The 20971-nt window shown below is 36.1% G+C and overlaps 1 protein-coding gene across 1 annotated transcript; it reads right to left on the reverse strand.

The window, feature by feature from the left end:
• Positions 1–3591: 3591 nt before the first annotated feature.
• On the reverse strand, positions 3592–20757 carry LOC109153498 (TMV resistance protein N-like). Its single transcript, XM_019301366.1, has 6 exons — positions 20273–20757; positions 6501–7614; positions 6094–6369; positions 5204–5986; positions 4220–4645; positions 3592–4069 (listed from the first exon to the last, which is right to left on the reverse strand). The coding sequence occupies exons 1-6, from the start codon at positions 20755–20757 to the stop codon at positions 3617–3619; spliced, it is 3537 nt and encodes a 1178-aa protein (XP_019156911.1). The 3' UTR covers positions 3592–3616.
• Between the last annotated feature and the right edge of the window lie 214 nt (positions 20758–20971).

The raw sequence follows: 20971 nt of genomic DNA on the forward strand, positions 1-20971 counted from the left end.
AGGTGGTGCTCGCTAAAAATTATTATTTGCACCACCATCATTTAATGTAGTCAAAGACTAATATTTATTTTATATTGTTAGGAATATAGGAAAGCGAAGAATCGAAAATTGAGAATTATAGAAGTTAAATAATAGGAGAAAATATCTAAATGATAAAATAAGAAATTGATGAATTGAGAAAATATAAAATATATATATTAAACTCTAAAAGAGAATAAGAAAGAATATATATATATATATATATATATATATATATATATATGCTACGTAAGGAGAGGGATAAAAACTCAAATGTAAATGAATTGATGTAAGAGGTGATTACAAATGCAAAAGAGCAATGTTATTTATATACTAAGAAAAAGGAGACAAATGCGGCATGTAGGAGGAATGGCACCACTTCCGGCGAAGACGTGCAATGACGACGCGCAATGCGAAAGAAGCTACATGCAACGTGGATATATGATGACTCATGTTGGTCATCATAGATTTGAGCCACAAAAATTAATTATTTCCTAACAATCTCTACCTTGGATCAAATCCACTGTGGGTATTAACAACTGGAACAGTCGAGGCCGTTTTTGGGCCGAGGCCGTTTCTACTTCTTGCTATTTGGTAAATAGATCTCCACATTCATCTCTTGATTTCAAAATTCCAGAGGAAGTTTGGTCAGGTAATCCTGTTGACTACTCTATCTTAAGAGTTTTTGGATGTCCTGCTTATGCTCATTCCAGCACGGGTAAATTAAACCCTCGAGCTATCAAATGCATTTTCCTTGATTATGCCTCTGAGTCAAAATGGTATCGCCTATGGTCTCCTAACTCTCGAAAAATCATTCTGAGTCGAGATATCACTTTTGATGAAAATGCACTACTTTCTTCTAGAAAAGTTCCCAGTACAAGTGAGATGCAGAGTACTGGGGAGAAGGTGGAGTTTGAGTTCAGGCCTATTGATAGTATTACTACCACTGATGGTAATACTAAAGATGATGCATCTACTAGCACCGCACCTCTCGTCGAGCCACAACGAGAATATTCCATTGCTATGGATCGTCCTAGGAGGACAATTAAAAAACCTGCTAGGTATGCTAGTGATGATGAAATTAAACCAACTTGGATGCTTATTCTCTTTCAGTCGCATAGGAAGTTGATGGTGATCCATCCTGCTATTATGAAGTTTTTCCTATTGCTAAGTTCAAATAGTGTTTGAGTTTAGTTGGCTGTTCCAGTTGTTAATTCTCAAAGTGAATTTGATCCAAGATGGAGATTGTTAGAAATAAATTTTTTTTGTGGTTCAAATCCAATAAGACAACGTGCAACCATCCACGTTCGTTGCCTGCTCAATGCATGTCTCTCTTGCACGTTTGCCGAGCGCTATGGACTTCCACATAATTGCCGCATTTTTCTCTTGTTTTCATTGTATAAATAGCTTAGTTTACTTTGTAATCAATGCATATATCATTATCCATTCATCCTCTTTATTTGTTTTGTTCCTTTCTCACGTAAGACATAGGAATATATATATATTTTCTTTGTAACTCTTATGAGAGTTTAATATATATATATATATATATATATATATATATATATATATATATGTTAGGAATATAGCGGAAGCGAAGAATCGAAAATTGAGAATTATAGAAGTTAAATAATAATGGAAATATAATATATATATATATATATATGTTAGGAATAATAATCGAAAATTGATGAATTGAGAAATATAATATATATATATATATATATATATATATATATATATATATATATATATATATATATATATATATAATCAAATTATTAATTAAAAAAAAAAAAAAAAAAAAACTAAACGTCACCTTCTCCGGTGAGACCGGTGAAGGCAACTGGGCTGCCTTCTCCGAGAAGGCAGCCCAGTTGCCTTCACCGGTGAGAAGACAATTGCCTTCTCACCGGAGAAGGTGACGTTTATATTTTTTTTTTAATGTTGTTAATTAATTAAATTTTAAATTACCAAATTATTAATTGGAAGTTTGACCAGGTGGTGTAAATAGCAAAATGTATCCCTATTTGGCTATTTACACCACCTATTAATTATTAAAAGTTTTTCACCCTTTTACCATTTTAAGATGCTTTATACTCACTTTTGGTTAAAAGGTGGTGCAAATAACAACACCCAAACAAAATCACTCTCAAAAACAAATTAAAAACACTTGATCGCCTATATAATAGGCTTTTCATTAAACGGTGGCAAATTATGCTGTGCATCTGTATGCACCATGCATGGTGCATATGGATGCAAAAACGACGTCGTTTTATTAAAAACGCGCGTCTCACTTAAAAAAAAATCAGTTTCGATTCCCAGCAGCAACATTATATTGTGCATAATTTGAACTAAAATTCCAGAATCAATGAACTAAAATTCCAGAATTGGATGAACTAAAATTCCAGAATGAATGAACTAAAATTCCAGAATCTATGAACTAAAATTTCAAAATCGATGAACTAAAGTTCCATAATCGATGAACTAAAATTCCAGAATGAATGAACTACAAATCCAGAATCTATGAACTAAAATTCCAGAATCTATGAACTAAAATTCCAGAATGAATGAACAACATAATAATATTGTTGAGGGGAATCGAAATTGATTTTTTTTTTTTTTTTAAATAGGATGCACGTTTTTAATAAAACGACGTTGTTTTTGCCTGCATGGTGCATACGGATGCACAACATAACTATCCATAAACGGTTTAAGTGTTCCATTTAAATAAAGAAGGGGAAAATAAAATTGGAGGTATTAGGTTGAGCAGGAAAAAAGGAGAACCTCATTGGCAAAATCCCTTACTATATTGGTATAAGGATTCTTGATCTCCCTTTTGTTTCCATCATCCAATTGACTCCATCTCCATCCAAATGGTATAAAAATCGATCTTAATTGCTTTGATCAAATTAAATTGTACCTGCCCGTACACAGACAAAAAAAAAAAAAAAAAAAAAAACAAATAAAAGCTCTTTGAACCTAATCACTAAATTTTAAGCCTAAAAATATGATGAAAAATAGGATATGATGAAATATGAAAGTAAGTTAAGTCATCTTTTTAATTAGTTAATTATGCTCGAATCAAAATAAATAAAATATAAAAAATGTGATAATTCAAATACTACAGTCAATTCATTCATAAATTATAAATAATTAATATATATTAAAATGCCATTCAATAAACAATAAAAGATGTAGATGTTAAAAATGTGTGGTCAAGTGTGAAGGCCGGATATAATAATAATCCTTTTTGCAGCAAATTAATTAAAAGCTGTAGATTAGATGGTTGTTGCTAAGAATAGAACAACGTGACTCTGAGGATTGAGGAAGGTGTAATGGACCGAGAATTTTAAGAAGAAGATAAAAAAGAGAAGGTTTGCAGAGAAGGGGAGAAGATAACAGCAGAAACTTGGGAGAAAATTTGAACAAATTGTATTCGGTCTAAGCATAATCTTCATTTCAATCTATTCTGATCTATATTTATACTAGAAGATAACAGAATTATTCTCTAGCTGAATATCAAAGTAACAACCCAGCAGGCAGCAACGTAACAAACAAACATACCAAAGGACTGAAACGGGGACGTCCGTTCTGGTTATAATCGCCTCTGCCGGATAGTTCTGCCTTCTCTACCTATCTGCACCTTCCTTTTCCTCTTCCTCTGTCCATCTTCCAGGGTCATGACACAAGGAATCCATCCCCTTGTGGATGGAAAAAAACGCACTTCCCCTTCTCTGTTTCTATGTATTTCAGCTACACAAAATCTCTTCTGAAAATGATGGTCTTCTACATACACCTTCAGTACTTCTCCCTTCATTGTTGGAACCTCATAAGAACTATTTTTTTGCAGACTGTGCTCCCTTAGAATCCAAGCACCACTGCTTTTACTTCTCACACTAAAACTAATTCCATTACAACCATAATCAATTTCACTGGGATCAACCACATTGTGCATGATTATATCTAAGTGTGCTTTCGTTAAAGGAAAACAGCAGGTTCCCGTCCACATTTGAACCAGAATCTCGACACTATCACCTTTAGAACGTGCCTACATTATGGAATGCATACATACAATATATAACAATTAATAATATCATAACTATTACGATCTATTCTAATATAATATCAGAGATGCATTGAAGGGAACACACACACACACACACACACACACATATATATATATATATATATAACTAACCTTGAACCACTTTTCAATTGGAGGAATCCTCAAACGACTGCAATTTGCTATCCCAAGAGAAACTAAGGATTCAAGACTCTCCAAGCCTGAAAGCTTAACCAATCTTTTGCAGTTCAGAATATTTAGCCTTATGAGTCTTTTCAAGTTGGATAGATCTGCTATCTTTTCTAAACAGACACAATTCATTGCCGAGAGTGACTCCAAATTAGGAGGAAGTTGTGGAAGTGATCTAAGATTCTGCCAATTGTCCAAGAAGAGATGCTTCAAATTGGAATACTGATGGCAAAGGCTTAATGGTAAACTTTGAAGATAATATCTTCCCATTAAATCTATTTCTTTCAATAAGGACAAACTCCAAAGAGCAATTGGAAGATCATCTTCATGCAAATAGTTGTCACGAATAGTCAAAGCATTGCAATTCCTTATGTCAAGCTCTACTAAGGATGAAAGACTCTCCATTTTTGGAAGCTCAACCAAACTTTCACAGTTTTCAAGACGCAACACTTCAAGTCTTTTCAAGTTTGATACAACTGCTATATTTTCCAATGAGAAGCAATTATTTGCAGAGAGTTTTTCCAAACAAGGAGGAAGTTCGACAAGTACTCTAAGATTTTGCAAATTGTCCAAGTAGAGACTTCTCAACTTTGAAAGATGACAAAGGCCAAGGAACCAGCTTTTAAGATCTATTTCATTGCAATTCCTTATGTCAAGCTTTACTAAGGATGACAGACTATCCATGTTTGGAAGCTCAACCAAGCTTTCACAGTTTTCAAGATCCAACACTTGAAGTTTCTTCAAGTTTGATATAACTGCTATATTTTCCAATAAGAAGCAATTATTTGCATAGAATTCCTCCAAACTAGGAGGAAGTTCTACAAGTACTCTAAGATTTTGCAAATTGTTCAAGTAGAGAAGTTTCAAGTTTGAAAGATGATAAAGGCCGAGGAAGCAACTTTCAAGATCTACTCCATTGCAATTACTTATGTCAAGCTCTATTAAGGATGGAAGACTCTCCATGTTTGGAAGCTCAACCAAACTTTCACAGTTTTCAAGACGCAACACTTCAAGTTTCTTCAAGTTTGATACAACTGCTATTTTTTCCAATGAGACACAATTTGTTGCTTGGAGTTTCATCAAAGTAGGAGGAAGTTCTACAAGTACTCTAAGATTTTGCAAATCTTTCAAGTTGAGAAATTCCAAGTTTGAAAGATGACAAAGGCGGAAGGGTAAGCTTTGAAGATAACTTCTTCCTGATAAATCTATAGATACCAATGAAGTCAAATTCTCAATAACTACCAAGGAGCACAAATTTGCAAGTGAAGGTGGAAAAAATCCAACACCTTCATGACTTCTTCTTGACAGTACAGAACTCATGTAGTCCCCTAGACGCAGTTCTCTTAGATTTCTTAAACATCCCAAAGAAAATGGTATATGTGAGATGGCAGTACTACAAGCAAATAAATTTCTTAGTTGCTTTAATTTTCCCAAGTCAATTGGAAGCTCCCTTAGTTTTTCGCAATAATTTAAATTTAAAACTTCAAGTGATTTTAAATTGCAAATGCTACTTGGAAGAACCTTAAGTTTCTTGCAATAAAAGAAATCTAACTCAACAAGTCTCTCCAAACTTCCAATTGATGGGTGTATCATGGCCAAATTTAAACACCTATCAAAGGATACTTTTTGAAGAGTATGTGCCCCAGTGAAATTTGGTGTTTTCTTAAGTTGTTCACAATGATTAAGGTTTAAGATCCTCAAGCATCTAAAATGCTGTTGAAAAAAAAAAGTAGAAAAAGGATTAGTCAATTTCTATTTTTCTAGTCAATGTTCTAAATTAAGAAATATGCAATGTTGAAAGAAACACTAGACATACTAACCTGCATATTGCATTGGAATTCTTTGATATTGCTACCTTGCATGTCTAACTCAACAAGTTTCTCACATCGAAAATTAGATGGTATGAAACTCAAATGGCAATTGTGTAATCTAAACAACCGAAGCTCATTGGATAAATATTTAAAAGATCCGTTGAGGCATATACCATCCAATATGAGTATTCGTAAATTTACCATTCTTTTGAATACTCGAGTATTCAAAGGCACATTCTTTAACATGTTAGAATTTACAATCATCCCTTCAATTGCTTTTCTGCCCTATAAAAATAAACATTTATATAAGAATATTTTAGATTTTAGATATTTTGAAATCTTTGATTTTAATAAAGTTAAATATAGAACGCCAAAGAATTAACTAGAATAACTCAAATACAAAGGAAATGTTTTACCTTATTCCCATGAAGAACATCAAACACATCCTTTGGGTCAAGCAATCTACTTTGTTTGCCGGGCGCTCGTGGAGATTCCTTTTCAACAATTTCTCTTCCCATATCTCGTATTAAATCATGCATTTGAAGCCTTTCGAACTCTCCACATCCATCTATTGTCAACAAGCATCTTTCTATCAAAGTTTTAATTCCAATTTCAGCATAAAAACCACAAGCTTCCAATATTATAGAAGTGTTGTTTTTGTTATGCCCAATGAAAAAAAATGCAATATCGAGAAAGATGTTCTTAGTATCATCATCGAGTGCATCATAGCTTATTTTAAGAATCTTTTGAACTTTATCATGAGGCGTTCTTCTTAATTTCTCAGCATTATCACTCCACTCTTGCACGGATCTTTCACGCAAATGAGAACCTATAATTGTAAGTGCTAATGGAAGTCCAGCAGTATAACATGCTATCCTTTGAGATAGTTCAGTATACTCCTCTAATGGTATAGGAACTCCAAAAGCATGCCAACTCAAGAGTTGCAAGGATTCATCAGGGCTTAACGTTTCTACCATGTACTTCTCATGTGCTTCTAGGTCACTCAACAACTGAACATCTCTAGTTGTTATGATAATTGTGCTCCCTGAACCAAACCAATTCCGTTGTCCTGCTAATGATTCTAATTGACTAGTATCGTCTATGTCATCAAGAACAATAAGAACACTTTTTGATCGCAGTCTTTCTTTAATCAAACTTATTCCTTCATCAACATTATCTATTTTTAGTTTCTTTCTGTTGAGTGTTTTGCGAAGAAGTTTCTCTTGTAAACGAACTAATCCATTGTACCCTTTAGAAACTTGTGATCTAATGTTTGCAATAAAGCAACAACCTTCAAACTTTTGAAAACTCAAGTTGTAAATGGCTTTAGCAAGGGTTGTTTTTCCGACGCCACCCATGCCAAAAATTCCAAACATCTTGGCACAATCATTTCTTTGAGTTTGCAATAAATGAAATATATCTCTAACACGAAATTCAATTCCAATAGGATACTTTGCAACATTCATGCTTGTTCGATTCACTTCCCGTAGTACCTCTTCAGTAATTTTTTTGATGAACTTTGATTCATACCTATCACATATTTCGAATGAATGTCAATCTAAATCATTAAAGAAAATATAGGTGGAAAACACAAAACTAAGGGTGTGTTTGGTTTACACATGGAAATATGAGTCGGAATGTGAATTAAATACTTTGGTAATGATAATGGATTTTGGTAAAAGTATTTTTGGTAATAGGGTGAAATTGGAATAATTAATAATGTTGATTTTTGGTTATGTATGACCCTATAATGGGAAAATGTTTTAAAAATACAAAAACAAAAATCAAGACAATTGATCATAATATAATGACATCCAAAGCATCAATATGAACAAAAATAAAATAAAAAATCTTATGGATACAGGGAGGAAACGATAGATCGGGAGGCGACAGACGACGAGGGATAAAATGAAATGATACCCATTTTTAATTAGGAAATGAGTTTTTAATTAATGGATAGTCAAATCCCATTTTAAAAAATTGTCAACCAAACAATAATTATGATTTTGAATCAAACACACCCTAAACATGTATATTTAGTCGCTCATGATTCCATTGTTTGAGGTAAACAACTCTTAATAGTAATTTTTTTTTAATCAACGGATATAATAATCAATCCACAGTTATAATTTCTAGAGAAAATTGCATTTTTCGTCCCTAAGTTATAGGATAATTGTAAAATTCATCCCTGAGTGTTGATCATGCTCACTTTTCGTCCATAAATTATAATTGACACTTTTTGTCCCTAAGTTATACTAAAATTACAATTTTGTCCCTAATGTTTTATTAGTAAAGGGACAACATGTGTAACGTCAATTATAACTTAGGGACGAAAAGTAAGTATGACCAATATTTAGTGACTAATTCTACAATTATTTTATAACTTATAGACAAAAAATGTAATTTTTCTAATTTCTAAAAGGAATTACGGAGTAATATTTATGACAAATAAATTGAAATGCACAGTGCAGATCCGTCTTAGCTTGTTTTACCAAATAAAAATATTAATCCATCAGTAGTAAAGATGCATGTATAGATGATAGAACGCAATTATTAATTAGCGAAACTAACATAAATAATATCTATATCTACATCTCCAAACTAATAATAGCCAATAAAGTTAGGCCCCTAAACAAAAAATATTGGTGTAATTGTTTGTTGAAATTAATGGTTCATATTATTTTGATTGCAATTAGGTCATCGAACTCAAAAAATGCAATTAGGTCCCTTAACAACACAAATTCATGCAATTAGGCCCAAAATGACCTATTTACTTGGAACTTAGCTGACGTGGAGGTAACAGATTTTAAAAATAATTTTAAATAAAAAAGTAATTAAAAAAAAAACCAGAATCGTGTTCGGCTGACTTTGTCTCCATCAAAGGTCTTCGTCTCCGGCCGTTCTATTTTTTTTTTTAAATTTTAATTAATTATTTTATTTAAAATTATTTTTAAAAAAAAACCGACAACCACCACGTCAACAATGTTTCAGGTAAACAGGCCATTTTGGATCTAATTGAATGAATTTGTGTTGTTTAGGGACCTAATTACATTTTTGTTGAGTTCAATAACCTAATTACAATTTGGTGTACACTTGAGTGACATATATGACTCTTATTTCTTTTGATTTTATTATTTTTTTTTATGATTTTCCTTATTAACCCACTATTATATTATTTTCTTCCCTTAAATAACCATGCATTCCGTTGGTATAAACTTTAGTAACGAAATATTCCGTTATCTATTTATTACTCTTAACTTACTCATTAATTTCTATAAAAAAGGTTGTTCATCTCAATCAGAGTTGACATACTTGTTAAACATACACTACAAATATGTTAAAATGTATTAAAAATTCAATATAAAATTTAACATAAAATTTGGTCAAATAATTAACCCGACTAAATAAATAACATTCAAGGTTGAGCATCAAGAATCACAAATTAGGAACCTTGAAAATCTTTTTTCTTGCATTTTTTAAAAAGAAAATTTAGGTTAAGTTTTTTTTTTTTTTTTTTTTTTTTTTTTTTTTTTTTTTTTCATTTAAAAAAAAAACAAATTCAAATATTTTTTACCTTCAAATTCATTAATTAATGATATTCACTACATTGTCCATTGTCTTCTTTTTACCTTAAATTAAATATCAAAGTTATACTAAAAAATATGTTATATATTTATTTACCAAGTATCTTATACAAATATAATAAATATTTATATTTTGTTCAATATTTTCAAATGATAATCTACGCCACACATCTCACAACACATCAAACATGTAGGGGAAAAAACTGTCACTGCCTAAAATCAACAGACGCTTGTAAGATAAAGAGTTCATAATATAACTAAGATCCCAATTATATACACACCAAGGTAAATCTAAAAGTTCCTACACCATAATCTCATTACATGACGCTGCCCTCTATGCTACCACCAACCAGTAACCCAATTGCACATGACACACTATCAATTAAAAAAAAAGATGACAAGTACTGAAGATGAAAACAATGACAATACTACTCAAAAGATAATTAAGAAAACGTAGAGAAATTTAAACTGAAATTAGTATTTGTTTAGAATATCATTTTTAGACAAAGTATTTAGCTGACGTTATTACAAAGTTGCAAACATTTATTTTAGTGACAATTAATTAATCTCTCATATATCATATTGCACTTATATACATTGAATTACTGATTTAAATATACACATGGCCGATGGATAAGAGGGTGACGCAACCTGCACCACCGGCGGTGGTCCGGCGGCGGTTACGTCGCCGGAAAAAGGTTCTATACATCAAAATGCTCACAGCAAGGTGGAGACTCCATGCAAACTGCCTGATCGTGCAAACCCGAAGTAGGAAATTTGAACAAATGCGAAAGGAAGTCTAGGTTTGCGGAAGGAGAATTCGCAAAAATGCTCAGAAATTGGGGGCGATAGCGCTGATCAGTTGAGACACGGGAGTAGAAGTCTGAATCCGAAAGGAAATTCACAAATCTCAGCGAATTTGGAGCATTGTGATGGCCTTGTGAAATTGCCAATATCGTATGTAACTGTGCGAGAAGATTCCAATCGCAAAATTCACTAAGAAATTCTCCATAAACTACCGGAGGAGTCAATGAAGGTGGGAGACTTGGAAATTGATTTGAAGTGAGTCAAGGACTAGTTCCCCTGCATTGCTATCAGAATCGAGCTCCGAAAAAGTCAAAATCAGAATTGGAAGCTTAGAGATGCACATTGACGGATCTGTTTGGGAGGAATTGCTAGAGAAACCTGAGAAGGGAGAAGGCTCTATGGAAGGTCTACTAACTCGCTATATGTTACAAGACGTTAGAAAGGCCATCCGAAAGAAAGCTGAGACTGCTGTGAGCAATCGTCTAGAAATGGAATTTGAAAAAGAATTGTGGGAAGAATTGAAAGCCCCAGAAAAGGATGAAAAGGGGCTCTCAGTTAGGAATGAGAAAATTGGTGGTAAAGAAGGGGAAAAACCATCTGTTGAAGTTATGAAACCGGTGGAGGAGAGGGATTTCTATATCTCTCCAAGATCGGAGAGACAGGAGGATGGAGTTCCATTTGCTGTTGGTGATCAGAAGGAGCCAAAATTGGCCAATGATGGAGAAAAATCTAATCTGCAGAAGGAGGATTTCCCAGAACCTCCATGGTGCAAACCACCTGAAGAAATTGGCACAGGTATGCAATCTGTTTGTAAAAATGTCTCAATGACAAACTCTGAAGGCAATGATATTGATGGCACAAAACCTGTTTGTGTAAATTAAATGCCTATAAGGCTGATATCACAAAGGAGGTCCCTAATGCTACCAATATCAATGCTGCTAAGAAACAAAATGTTAATTTGGGGGGGGGGGGGGGGGGGGGGGGGGGGGGGGGGTGGGGAATTGCTAAAAATAGCATCCATGGTCCAGGTACTGCCCAAGTTGGGGGTAATAATGGGGGTCAGAGAATGCAAAGCTATGCCACCTTGTTCACTAATGATACTAGTAGACCAGGAGGTAGCGTGCTTGCAGGTCTCCCCCAGGCTGTGGTTTGTGAGAAAGATTTTGAAATGCATAGAGGCCTGCTAGCCATCAGGCTGGAGGAAGATGAAGTGAAAAAACTGAATGTGATTGAAGATCATCTCTTAATTGGAAAGTTCTCAAGGGTCAGGCCTACTATGGAAGAACTTAGGAAATATTTTGATGCAAAAATCATTCTAAAAGGGTCACTGGTAATAGGATGGCTTGATCCTAGACATGTGACCCTTGCTTTTTCTCAAGAAGAAGATTGCATCAAAATTCTGATGATGGATCAAATTTTGTTTGATGGGAGATATTCAATGAGGCTATTTAGGTGGGCTCTTGGTTTCTCCACCAAAAAGAATCAAGCCTAGCTCCTGTGTGGGTTAGGCTTCCAATGTTGAGTGCAAACTTGTTTAACCTATTTGCTTTGAAACAAATTTATAAACCAGCAGGGAAGTTCCTAGCTGTAGACTATGCAACTGTGAACTTCACTAGGCCTAGCTATGCCAGGGTAAAACTTGAAATAGACCTATTGAGACCTCTAGTGAATGAGATCTTTATAGGTTTCTCCAAGAGCCCTGACAAGGAGGATGTAGGTTACATTCAGAAACTTGAGTATGAAAGAGTATCCTATTATTGCTCCAACTGCTTTAAACAAGGTCACACTGCAGAAATGTGCAGAGGTATTTTGAGTGGAAATGCAGGAATAACAAGTGGGGGAAAAACATTTCAAGGAAGAGGAAGAAGCAATGAGAGAAGAGAACCTGGGGGTAACAGAGCTAGAATTAACAGCAGAAACCCCATCAGAAATCCTAGTAGAAATGCTAGCAGTGGTCAGGACCCCAAGAAGGACCTGGCAAATTAGAACCATGAAAACATAAAGCAGCAGGCACCACCTACTATGGTGTCTCACCCAGAACCAAGCAATGTGATGAGGAAATCTAGCAAGCAGGCTAAGGAAAGGGGAAAAAAGGAATTGGAAAGTAGATTGAAGGGTGGGGGAGTAGAGGAAAAAGTCTTAGAAAAAAAAGGGAAAAACACAGATTGAGAACATGGGGCAGAAAAAAGAAACTGTTGAGAAAAATAATTGGGAAAAAGTGGGGGAAAAAAGGGAAGAGGGAGAATGAGATTAGTAAAAAAAGAGAATGGGAGGGGGTGAGTGGTGAGGCAGGAAGGAACCATAATACCTTCCACACTCTTAGAAATAGAGATGAGGAGGGGGTAGTTAATGAAGAGGAAGATAATCCTGGACCAAGCAGGAATAAAGAGGAGGCAAATGATCTTGATTACCTGGAATCTGAGGAAGTGAGTGAAGAGTTAGAAGAAGAGGAAGGAGAAATCGGAACAAAGGAGATTGAGGATACAAACCAAAGAAAGATAAAAGAAGCTCATTCCTCTCCAGTCAAAAAGTTGACAAAAGCAGAGAAGAAAGTTGTTGCTAAAGGGATAGTTATCCTTGATTCTGGTGGGAAGGGTGATGGCCCTTCCAAAAGAATGAAGAAATGAAGATCATATGTTGGAATGTGAGGGGGGTTGGATCCCAAGGCTCCCTTCATAGACTCAAAAACTTAGTGAGAATCAACAAACCTGGGCTGATCTGTATTCTGGAACCATTCAGAACTGCAGACAAAATAAAAGACTTGCTTTCAAATTGGGACGGAACAGCAACAGATGTGTGGCAAATGACAACATATGGATCTGCTGGGATTCAGGTACTGAAGTGAGAGTGGAGGAGGAAGGGGATCAAATGATGACTGTGAGATTGGACATTCCTGGAATCAATAAAAAAACTCTTGTTTCCTTTGTTTATGCAAGTTGTAATAGAAGAGTGAGGCAGGAGTTATGGGAAAAAAAATGAGGAACCTGTCTGAGGGTCTGAGTGGGGATGAGTTGTGGGCTGTTATGGGGGACTTTAACTACATTTTAAGTCCTGAGGAAAAAAGAAGGGGCAATGCTTATGATAGGAACAAGAGCAAAGAGTTCCAGTCCTGCCTTGATGATTCTGAGCTTAGAGAAGTGAACTTCTATGGCAATGCCTTTACTTGGTGGAATGGCAGGATGGGGGATCAGGCTATCTGGATGAGATTGGATAAATGCCTAATTAATGGCAATTGGGAAGCAACAATTCAGACTCAAGTGCAACATATTTCCAAAGCAACTTCTGATCATGCACCTTTGCTGGTCAATCTGGATCCCCTCATTAGGATAGAAAGGAAGCAATTCACTTTCTTGAATGTGTGGACTGGCCATGAGAAATTTCTGGAAACTGTGAGGGAAGTGTGGTCAAAGGAGGTGGTTGGGAATGATATGTACAGATTTGTGAATAAACTAAAATATGTGAGGGTGTTGAAAAATTGGAATTGGGAGGTCTTTGGAAACATATTTGAGAAGGTTAAAAATCTAGAAGAGAGGGTTAGGAACTTGGAGGGTGATATACAGGCATGCCCTAGTGATGGAAAAATACTGGAATATAAGAGGGCTCAGGCAGATTAGAGTGGAAGAAGGGTATTGGCAACAAAAAGCTCATGCCCAGTGGGTTGTGGAAGGAGAGAGGAACTGAAAATATTTTCATGGGGTGGTGAGGGAGAGAAAGAGAAAGCAGTTTATTTACAAGATAAAAAATGAGGAAGGACAGCGAGTGTCTAGGCAGGAAGAAATAGCTGATTTAGCAGTAAAGTATTTCCAAACTCTGTACATAGAGGAGGAAATACTTTCTAACCATTCAGTTTATAGTTGCTTGCAGGAGGTAGTGACCATGGAAGAGAATGTTAAACTCATTTCAACTCCTACTCTTGAGGAGATAAGGAGCAGTGTGTTTAGCATGAGCATAACCAGTGCAGCTGGTCCTGATTGCTTTGGAGGGGGCTTCTATCAAACATGTTGGGACATTATCAAGCATGATTCTGGTAAGGTGATTCAAAACTTCTTTGAGGGAAAGGCTCTAACCAGAGCCTTTACACATACTGCAATAGTGCTTTGCCCAAGGTAGCCAATGCAGCAACCTTTGCTGAGTTCAGACTAATAAGCTTAAGTAACTATTGTAGTAAGGTGATCACCAAAATTATGGTTCAAAGGCTAGCTTCTGGTGCTGGCCAGAATAATCTCTCCATGGCAAGCAGGCTTTGTAAAGAATAGAAACATAACTAATAATATTCTGCTTTGTAAAGAATGTCATGGCTATGTGTCAAAACTGTTCTAAGGAGGCTGGGGTTTTGTGACACTTGGGTTGATTTGGTTGAAAGGACTATCAACAACATATGGTACTCAGTGATTGTAAATGGGGAGCAAAAAGGCTTCTTCCATGCTACTAGGGATTTGAGGCATGGTGACTCATTGTCACCTAACCTTTTCATTATTGCTGCTGAGCTTCTTTCTAAACTCATAGAAAAGAATGGGGCATGTTTCTCGCAACCAGAAAGAGGGCCCCAAATTCACCACCTTTCTTTTGCTGATGATATGGTTATCTTTACTTTTGGGAAAAAGAAAGCTATTGATAAAACCATGGAGGCTATTGGTCTGTATGAGGGGCAGTCTGGGCACCTTGTTAGTAAGGCAAAAAGTGCCTCCAACATGCACCCTAAAGCTGCATGTAAGGCTGTGAATAAGGTTAGTAGAGTTACCAGTTGTCAGAAGAAAGACTTTCCCTTCACCTATCTTGGTTGCCCAGTTTATGTGGGCAGAAAGAGGGTAAGCCTGTTCTCCCCCTTAATTTCTAAGCTGACTTCAAAATGCAAAGGGTGGCAGAATAAGCACTTGTCCCAAGGGGGCAAGGCAGTACTAATCAGATCTGTGTTGCAGGGTATTCCTACTCATGCTTTCTATGCAGTTGATCCTCCAAAGACAGTGATAACAAAGCTGGAAGCCATTATGGAAGATTTCTTTTGGGGAAAATTTGAGGGGCAAAACAAGTACCATTGGAGTTCTTGGGCTAATCTAGCAAAGCTAGTTGAGGAGGGAGGGGTGGGATTTACAAGTTTGAAGTTAATTGCAGAAACAGTTGGGGCTAAGCTGTGGTGGAACTTCAGAACAAAGGAGTCACTGTGTGAGGAGTTCCTGAGAGCAAAGTATTGTATGAGAACCCATCCTGTGTGCATATCCTGGCAGAGTATGGGGACTCACACATTTGGAGAAGGATGTTGGAGGCAAGAGATAAAATGGAAAAGGAAATAATTTGGGAGGTGGGAAGGGGTGAACTGAACATGTGGTGGGACAACTAGACTGGAAGGGGAGCTGTGGCCTTTCTCTATAATGTGAGAGGAAAGTCCCAGTCCAAGCAAATGCTGAGTGACCTCTGGGAAGGGGGAAGATGGAAGATGGACGCAATTAATGGTCAAATGCAAACAGACCTGACTGGAATAAGGCTAAGGCAGGAGGTGAAGGACAGGGCAAAATGGAAACCTTCCAGTGATGGAGAATTCTCTCTAGCATCAGCAAAAAAAATGTTAGGGAGGCATAATGTTGAGCAGAACGAGAGAAGGCAATTTTGGTATAAGAAAATATGGGCTAAGTACATTCTATGGAAGGCTTCATTTCTAACTTGGAGGGTCTTTAAAGGAAAAATCCCCACAGATGACAAGATGATGACGTTTGGTTATCAGATGGCATCAAAATGCTCTTGCTATGTTTTGCCTGGAGGAGGTGATCTGCAACATGTGTTCTGTAGTGGTGAAACAGCTAGAGGAGTGTGGTCATATTTTGCAAAATATCTGGGATTGGGGTTACATATTAGGGGGATAAGACAAATATGTTATGATTGGTGGAGTAGAAAAAACTAAAAACAGGTTAGTCCAATTCTTAGTTGAGGGGCTGCCTGTCATCATAATTTGGGAACTATGGGTACACTTGAATCAGTGCAAGTATGGCAGTGAGAGACCATCTGCTACTAGAGTCATCTTCAAGGTGGCAAGAGAAATGGCTGATTGTATCATGAGAAGATGGCCTGCATGGGAACCTTTCCTCCTAAACTGGAAGCATATTCTGAAGAAGGTTGAGGGCTTTGGGTGTTCTAGAATTGTTATGAGATGGAACAAACCCCCAAGAGGCTGGATTAAAATCAACATTGCTATAGAGGTGGGGGGGGGGGGGGGGGGGGGGGGGGCGGGGGCTGCAGTTTTTTCATCAGAAATGTTCAGGGGGAGTTTGTGCTGGCTAGAGTGTACTCAGGTACTGGAAATATCATGGAACAGGAGATCAGCGACTGTTGGGAGTGGTGTAGAATCAAGAAAACATATCAAGTGCAGGTTGAAACCAGTAAAATGTGGGTCTCTGATGTGCCAGAACCTGCAGACTTGAAGAACAAATGGCTGATGTGTGATCCCATGGTTAACTGTATTGATCAAAGTTTGCTAAGGAGGTGCAGGGTCTAAATGTGATCTTTGCAAAGCCATCTGCTCTCCCAAGGAACTTTGCTCTTATCTTGGCTCTAGAAGGCTTCCCCCATTTCACCATTTTGCCTGGGGTTGACATGGTGCAGGCTCTCAGCTCATCCAACAGGGTCTAGGACCCTGGTGTTTATATTCCTGCTGGTCTTGAGGAGGATGCTGGCAGTTGGAGGCATCTGAGGGTTTTACAACTATACTGTGGCTGCTGCAATAGAGCAGTTGTCCCAGGCCCTAAAAGTAGAAGTGCAAAGCATATGGGAATGTGTTTAGCAGTAGCCTGATGAAGATAATTGTTGTATCTGAGGGTTTTTGTGCTTGCCTAAGGAAGGTACTTGCTGCACTTAAGGGCTGGTCCTTTATGCTTTCCTGAGAAGGGTGCTTGCTACACCTGACGGGCTTCTTTGTTGTTGATTTATGTTGTCTTGCTTAGTGTTGTGACTGTGCAGTAGGTTGTTAGCCAGATCTGGAAAGAGGTGACCTAATCTAAGGCTAAGGGATTAAGAAGCAAGTCATTCTGGCTTTGGTTTCAAATGAGCAGGCTGCTAAAGATGTTTCTTATTCCCTGACCCCTTAAACATTGCTGATCATGTTGGGTTGGTGAAGGTCTAGATGTGGTGATCCTCCCTCTATACCAGAAATGGCAAGGCTTTGAGGGGCTGATTGGTGGCTGGGCTAGGTACGATGAATGGAAGGGAAAAGAATTTTGGAAAAAAAGAGAAAGAAATGGAATGGAAAGTATGAATGGGAAAATGGGAATGAAAATGAAAAAGAAGAGATGAATGAAATTGAAAAAAAAAGAAGAAGAATAGAAAGGAAAAAATGGAATTTTGCAAAGGTGGGAAGGTTGGTGGTGCCTTGGCCCATTGCTCTAGTGCGGGGCACAAAAAGACTTACCCGGTAAAATGCAGAGCTTTGCACGAGCTTTGTCTGCCTTGGCCTCGAGGGTGGGCTCTCTTGTCATATTGCTCTTGGCTTAAGTATAAAGGGTCCTTCGTAAAACCACTTTGTAGTGGCAGGTGGACTTTCTTTTGCATTGAGGGTATTGCCTATTGCTTAGGTCGGGGACAAAATGGGTGCCCCTGCAAAAATGTAGAGCTCTACATGGGGGTATCCATCCTTATTGGCCTAAGGGTAGGGGTGAGGGATCACGGGTTAACCCCCTAGGGGCATTGGCATTTGTGTGTATAGAGGGAGGACCACAAGGGCTTGAGGATGCTACGGAGGAACATGATCACCACGGTTGGGGAATTTCGAGCATCTTTGTCAACATGCACATATGAAACCAAGGCTCCAATGATTGTACTTATTAACCCATTTGCCTAAGATTGACGTCACCAAGTTGTTTGATTGTTGGCTAGTAATGGGTTTTGCATGGTTCATTGCACAAAGACAAGGCAACATGTTTGGTCACTTGTAAGGCAATTGCCCCTTTCTTTTGATGGTTACTTTTGGACCACTAGTGTAAAACATTTTGTTTTGGCAATATAATTTCAAGCTTTTACAAAAAGAAAAAAAAAACAAAAACAACAAATTCAATATTCAATAATCATTGGACATTATCGTATTCGCGCAATGCGCATGAAAAACTAGTTATTAATAATACGAGTTAGTGAGCCAACTTGTAACAAATAGATCAATACTATCACGCACGCGCACAAAAAAAAAGAGGAAAATGTTATTTACCCCTCCTAAATTTTGGCAAATTATACCATGGATCAGGGTTTATGTACCTTGCATTGTAGATCCTAGTCCAAAAATAACTTTAAGATTCTGTATCTATAGTTGACACATTTTGTACTTGCAGTTGATAGTTTCTGTACCTGTAGCTATCTATTATGTGTCAACATCTGTATCTATAATTGAAACATTTGTACCTGTACTTGATAGTTTCTATACTTGTAGCTATCATATTATATGTCAGCAATTATCAAGTTAATTGTTTACATGTACATAAACTATTAACTGTAGATACAAAATGTGTTAACTAAAGGTACATAATTTTTGTATTAGGGTTCACAATGTAATATGATCCCTGGTCTATAGTATAACAATTGCATTTTGTACTTGCAATTGATAGTTTCTGTACCTGTAACTATCATATTATGTGTCAACAATTATCAAGTTATTTATTTACATGTACAAAAATTGTTAACTATAGGTACAAAATGTGTTAACTAAATGTACATAATTTTTCTATCACCATTCACAATGCGATATGAACTCTAGTCCATAGTAAGACAATTGCAAAATTTTCCTTAATAATTTTCTCCCATGATCTGGCTTATATTTATTGGGTGTCATGAATTGTGGAAAATTTTACTTTGGAGCATGGTCCAAAACGATGTTATTTCTTTTAATGAAAGGAAACGACACCCGTTTCGTGTAATTAGTTATGTTTGTATAACATATTTAGTTTCATTTTATATACATTGTACTTTTATTTCAACACAACTAAAGTTTCATTTTGTTTCAGCTACATTCATTCGACATTATACATACAATAATCTTATTACAATGAGACATATATATTATTGAATTTCATTTTATATTCAATGTAGTCTTATTACAAAAACACTAAATTATAATTCTAATTCAATTACTATTTCATTGGACAATATACAATTAAATATGTGAAACTGTTATTCAACTTCATTTCATATACACTGTAGTTTCATTACAACACAACTAAAGTATCATTTTCATATAACTATAGTTTCATTATTTGACAATATAAACTCAATATGTGAGACATGTTATTCAGTTTCTTTTTATACATAGTGTAGTTTTATTTCAACAAAACTAAAGTATCATTTCAATTCAAGTAGACTTCTATTTGACAATATACACTCAATATGTGAGACACTTATTCAATTTTATTTTATACATTATACATACCGCAATTTCATTTCAGCACTAAAGTATCATTTCAATTCAATGCAATTTCATTTGAAAATATAAACACAATATGCGAGACAAGTTATTCCGTTTCATTTTAGATATATTATATTTTTATTTTGTTATAAACACAAAAAAAATACGGGATTTGTTGACATTTAACGGCGGCCATTTCTTTACTTAAAGAAACGACGCCGTTTTCGGACCATGATCCACACAGCTGTGTGGAGCATGGTGCACGGTATAATAATCGGTGAATTGGTTAACCCTACACACTTTTAATTAAATACTAATTAGTTCAATTAGATATTACCACATAGGAGGGAAATTAGGAGCAAAGTTTGTAGGAGGGATGCCCAAGCATTACTCAAAAATAAAACAAAATTGAAAAGAGGATTACCCGTTTGTCATGGTTTGCAAATCCCATCCGGACAAATCAGCAACAGTAGTGAGTGCAACTTTCCATTCATAAACTTTTTGATCATCAAATCGTTGTCGATGTTGAGCCAATGCCTTGCCAAATTCGCCTATTTGTTTACGAACCTCTGAAGGATCAACGTTGTAGAATATAGGTATAACCATCTGTTGAAAATTTTTCTTACAATCTAGAATCTTCACCAGTTCATCAAGGCACCATCTAGATTGGGCATAAGTTTTGGAAAATACGATGATGGATATCTTGGACCCCTCGATAGCTTTCAATAGCTCATCAGAGATGTTCTCACCTTTTCGAATTTCTTTATTGTCTTGAAAGGTGTTAACTCCAGCCTTACATAAATCTTCATAGAGATGATCAGTAAAAGATTTTCGTGTCTCTCCACTAAAACTCAAGAAAACATCATACATCCAAGGAGTAGTAGAAGCGGAAGAAGAAAAAGAAGCCATTTTTGAAATTGATAATCTATCTTGATAAATGCGTGTGGAGACAGACGAAGCTATATATATATATATATATATATATATATATATATATATATATATATATATATATATATATATGCACATTTTTAATGTTTGTTTCGTAGGTGTTTTTGCCACTCTTGGTTTCTTGTTGGGCTACATAGATTGCATCAAATGAGTTGTTCAACAAGAAGGCCGG

Source organism: Ipomoea nil, unplaced genomic scaffold, assembly GCF_001879475.1.
Source record: "Ipomoea nil cultivar Tokyo-kokei standard unplaced genomic scaffold, Asagao_1.1 scaffold2494, whole genome shotgun sequence".
In the NCBI taxonomy this organism is placed as follows: domain Eukaryota; kingdom Viridiplantae; phylum Streptophyta; class Magnoliopsida; order Solanales; family Convolvulaceae; genus Ipomoea; species Ipomoea nil.

What these genes read in the sequence shown, in the direction of transcription:
- LOC109153498 (XM_019301366.1), bottom strand. Translation starts at nt 20,757, where the DNA reads ATGGCTTCTTTTTCTTCTTCCGCTTCTACTACTCCTTGGATGTATGAT. An exon ending in TTGCAAACCATGACAAACGG is followed by an intron (nt 7,615 to 20,272) that starts GTAATCCTCTTT and finishes AATATGTGATAG; the next exon opens with GTATGAATCAAAGTTCATCA. An exon ending in CAATTGAAAAGTGGTTCAAG is followed by an intron (nt 4,070 to 4,219) that starts GTTAGTTATATA and finishes TCCATAATGTAG; the next exon opens with GCACGTTCTAAAGGTGATAG.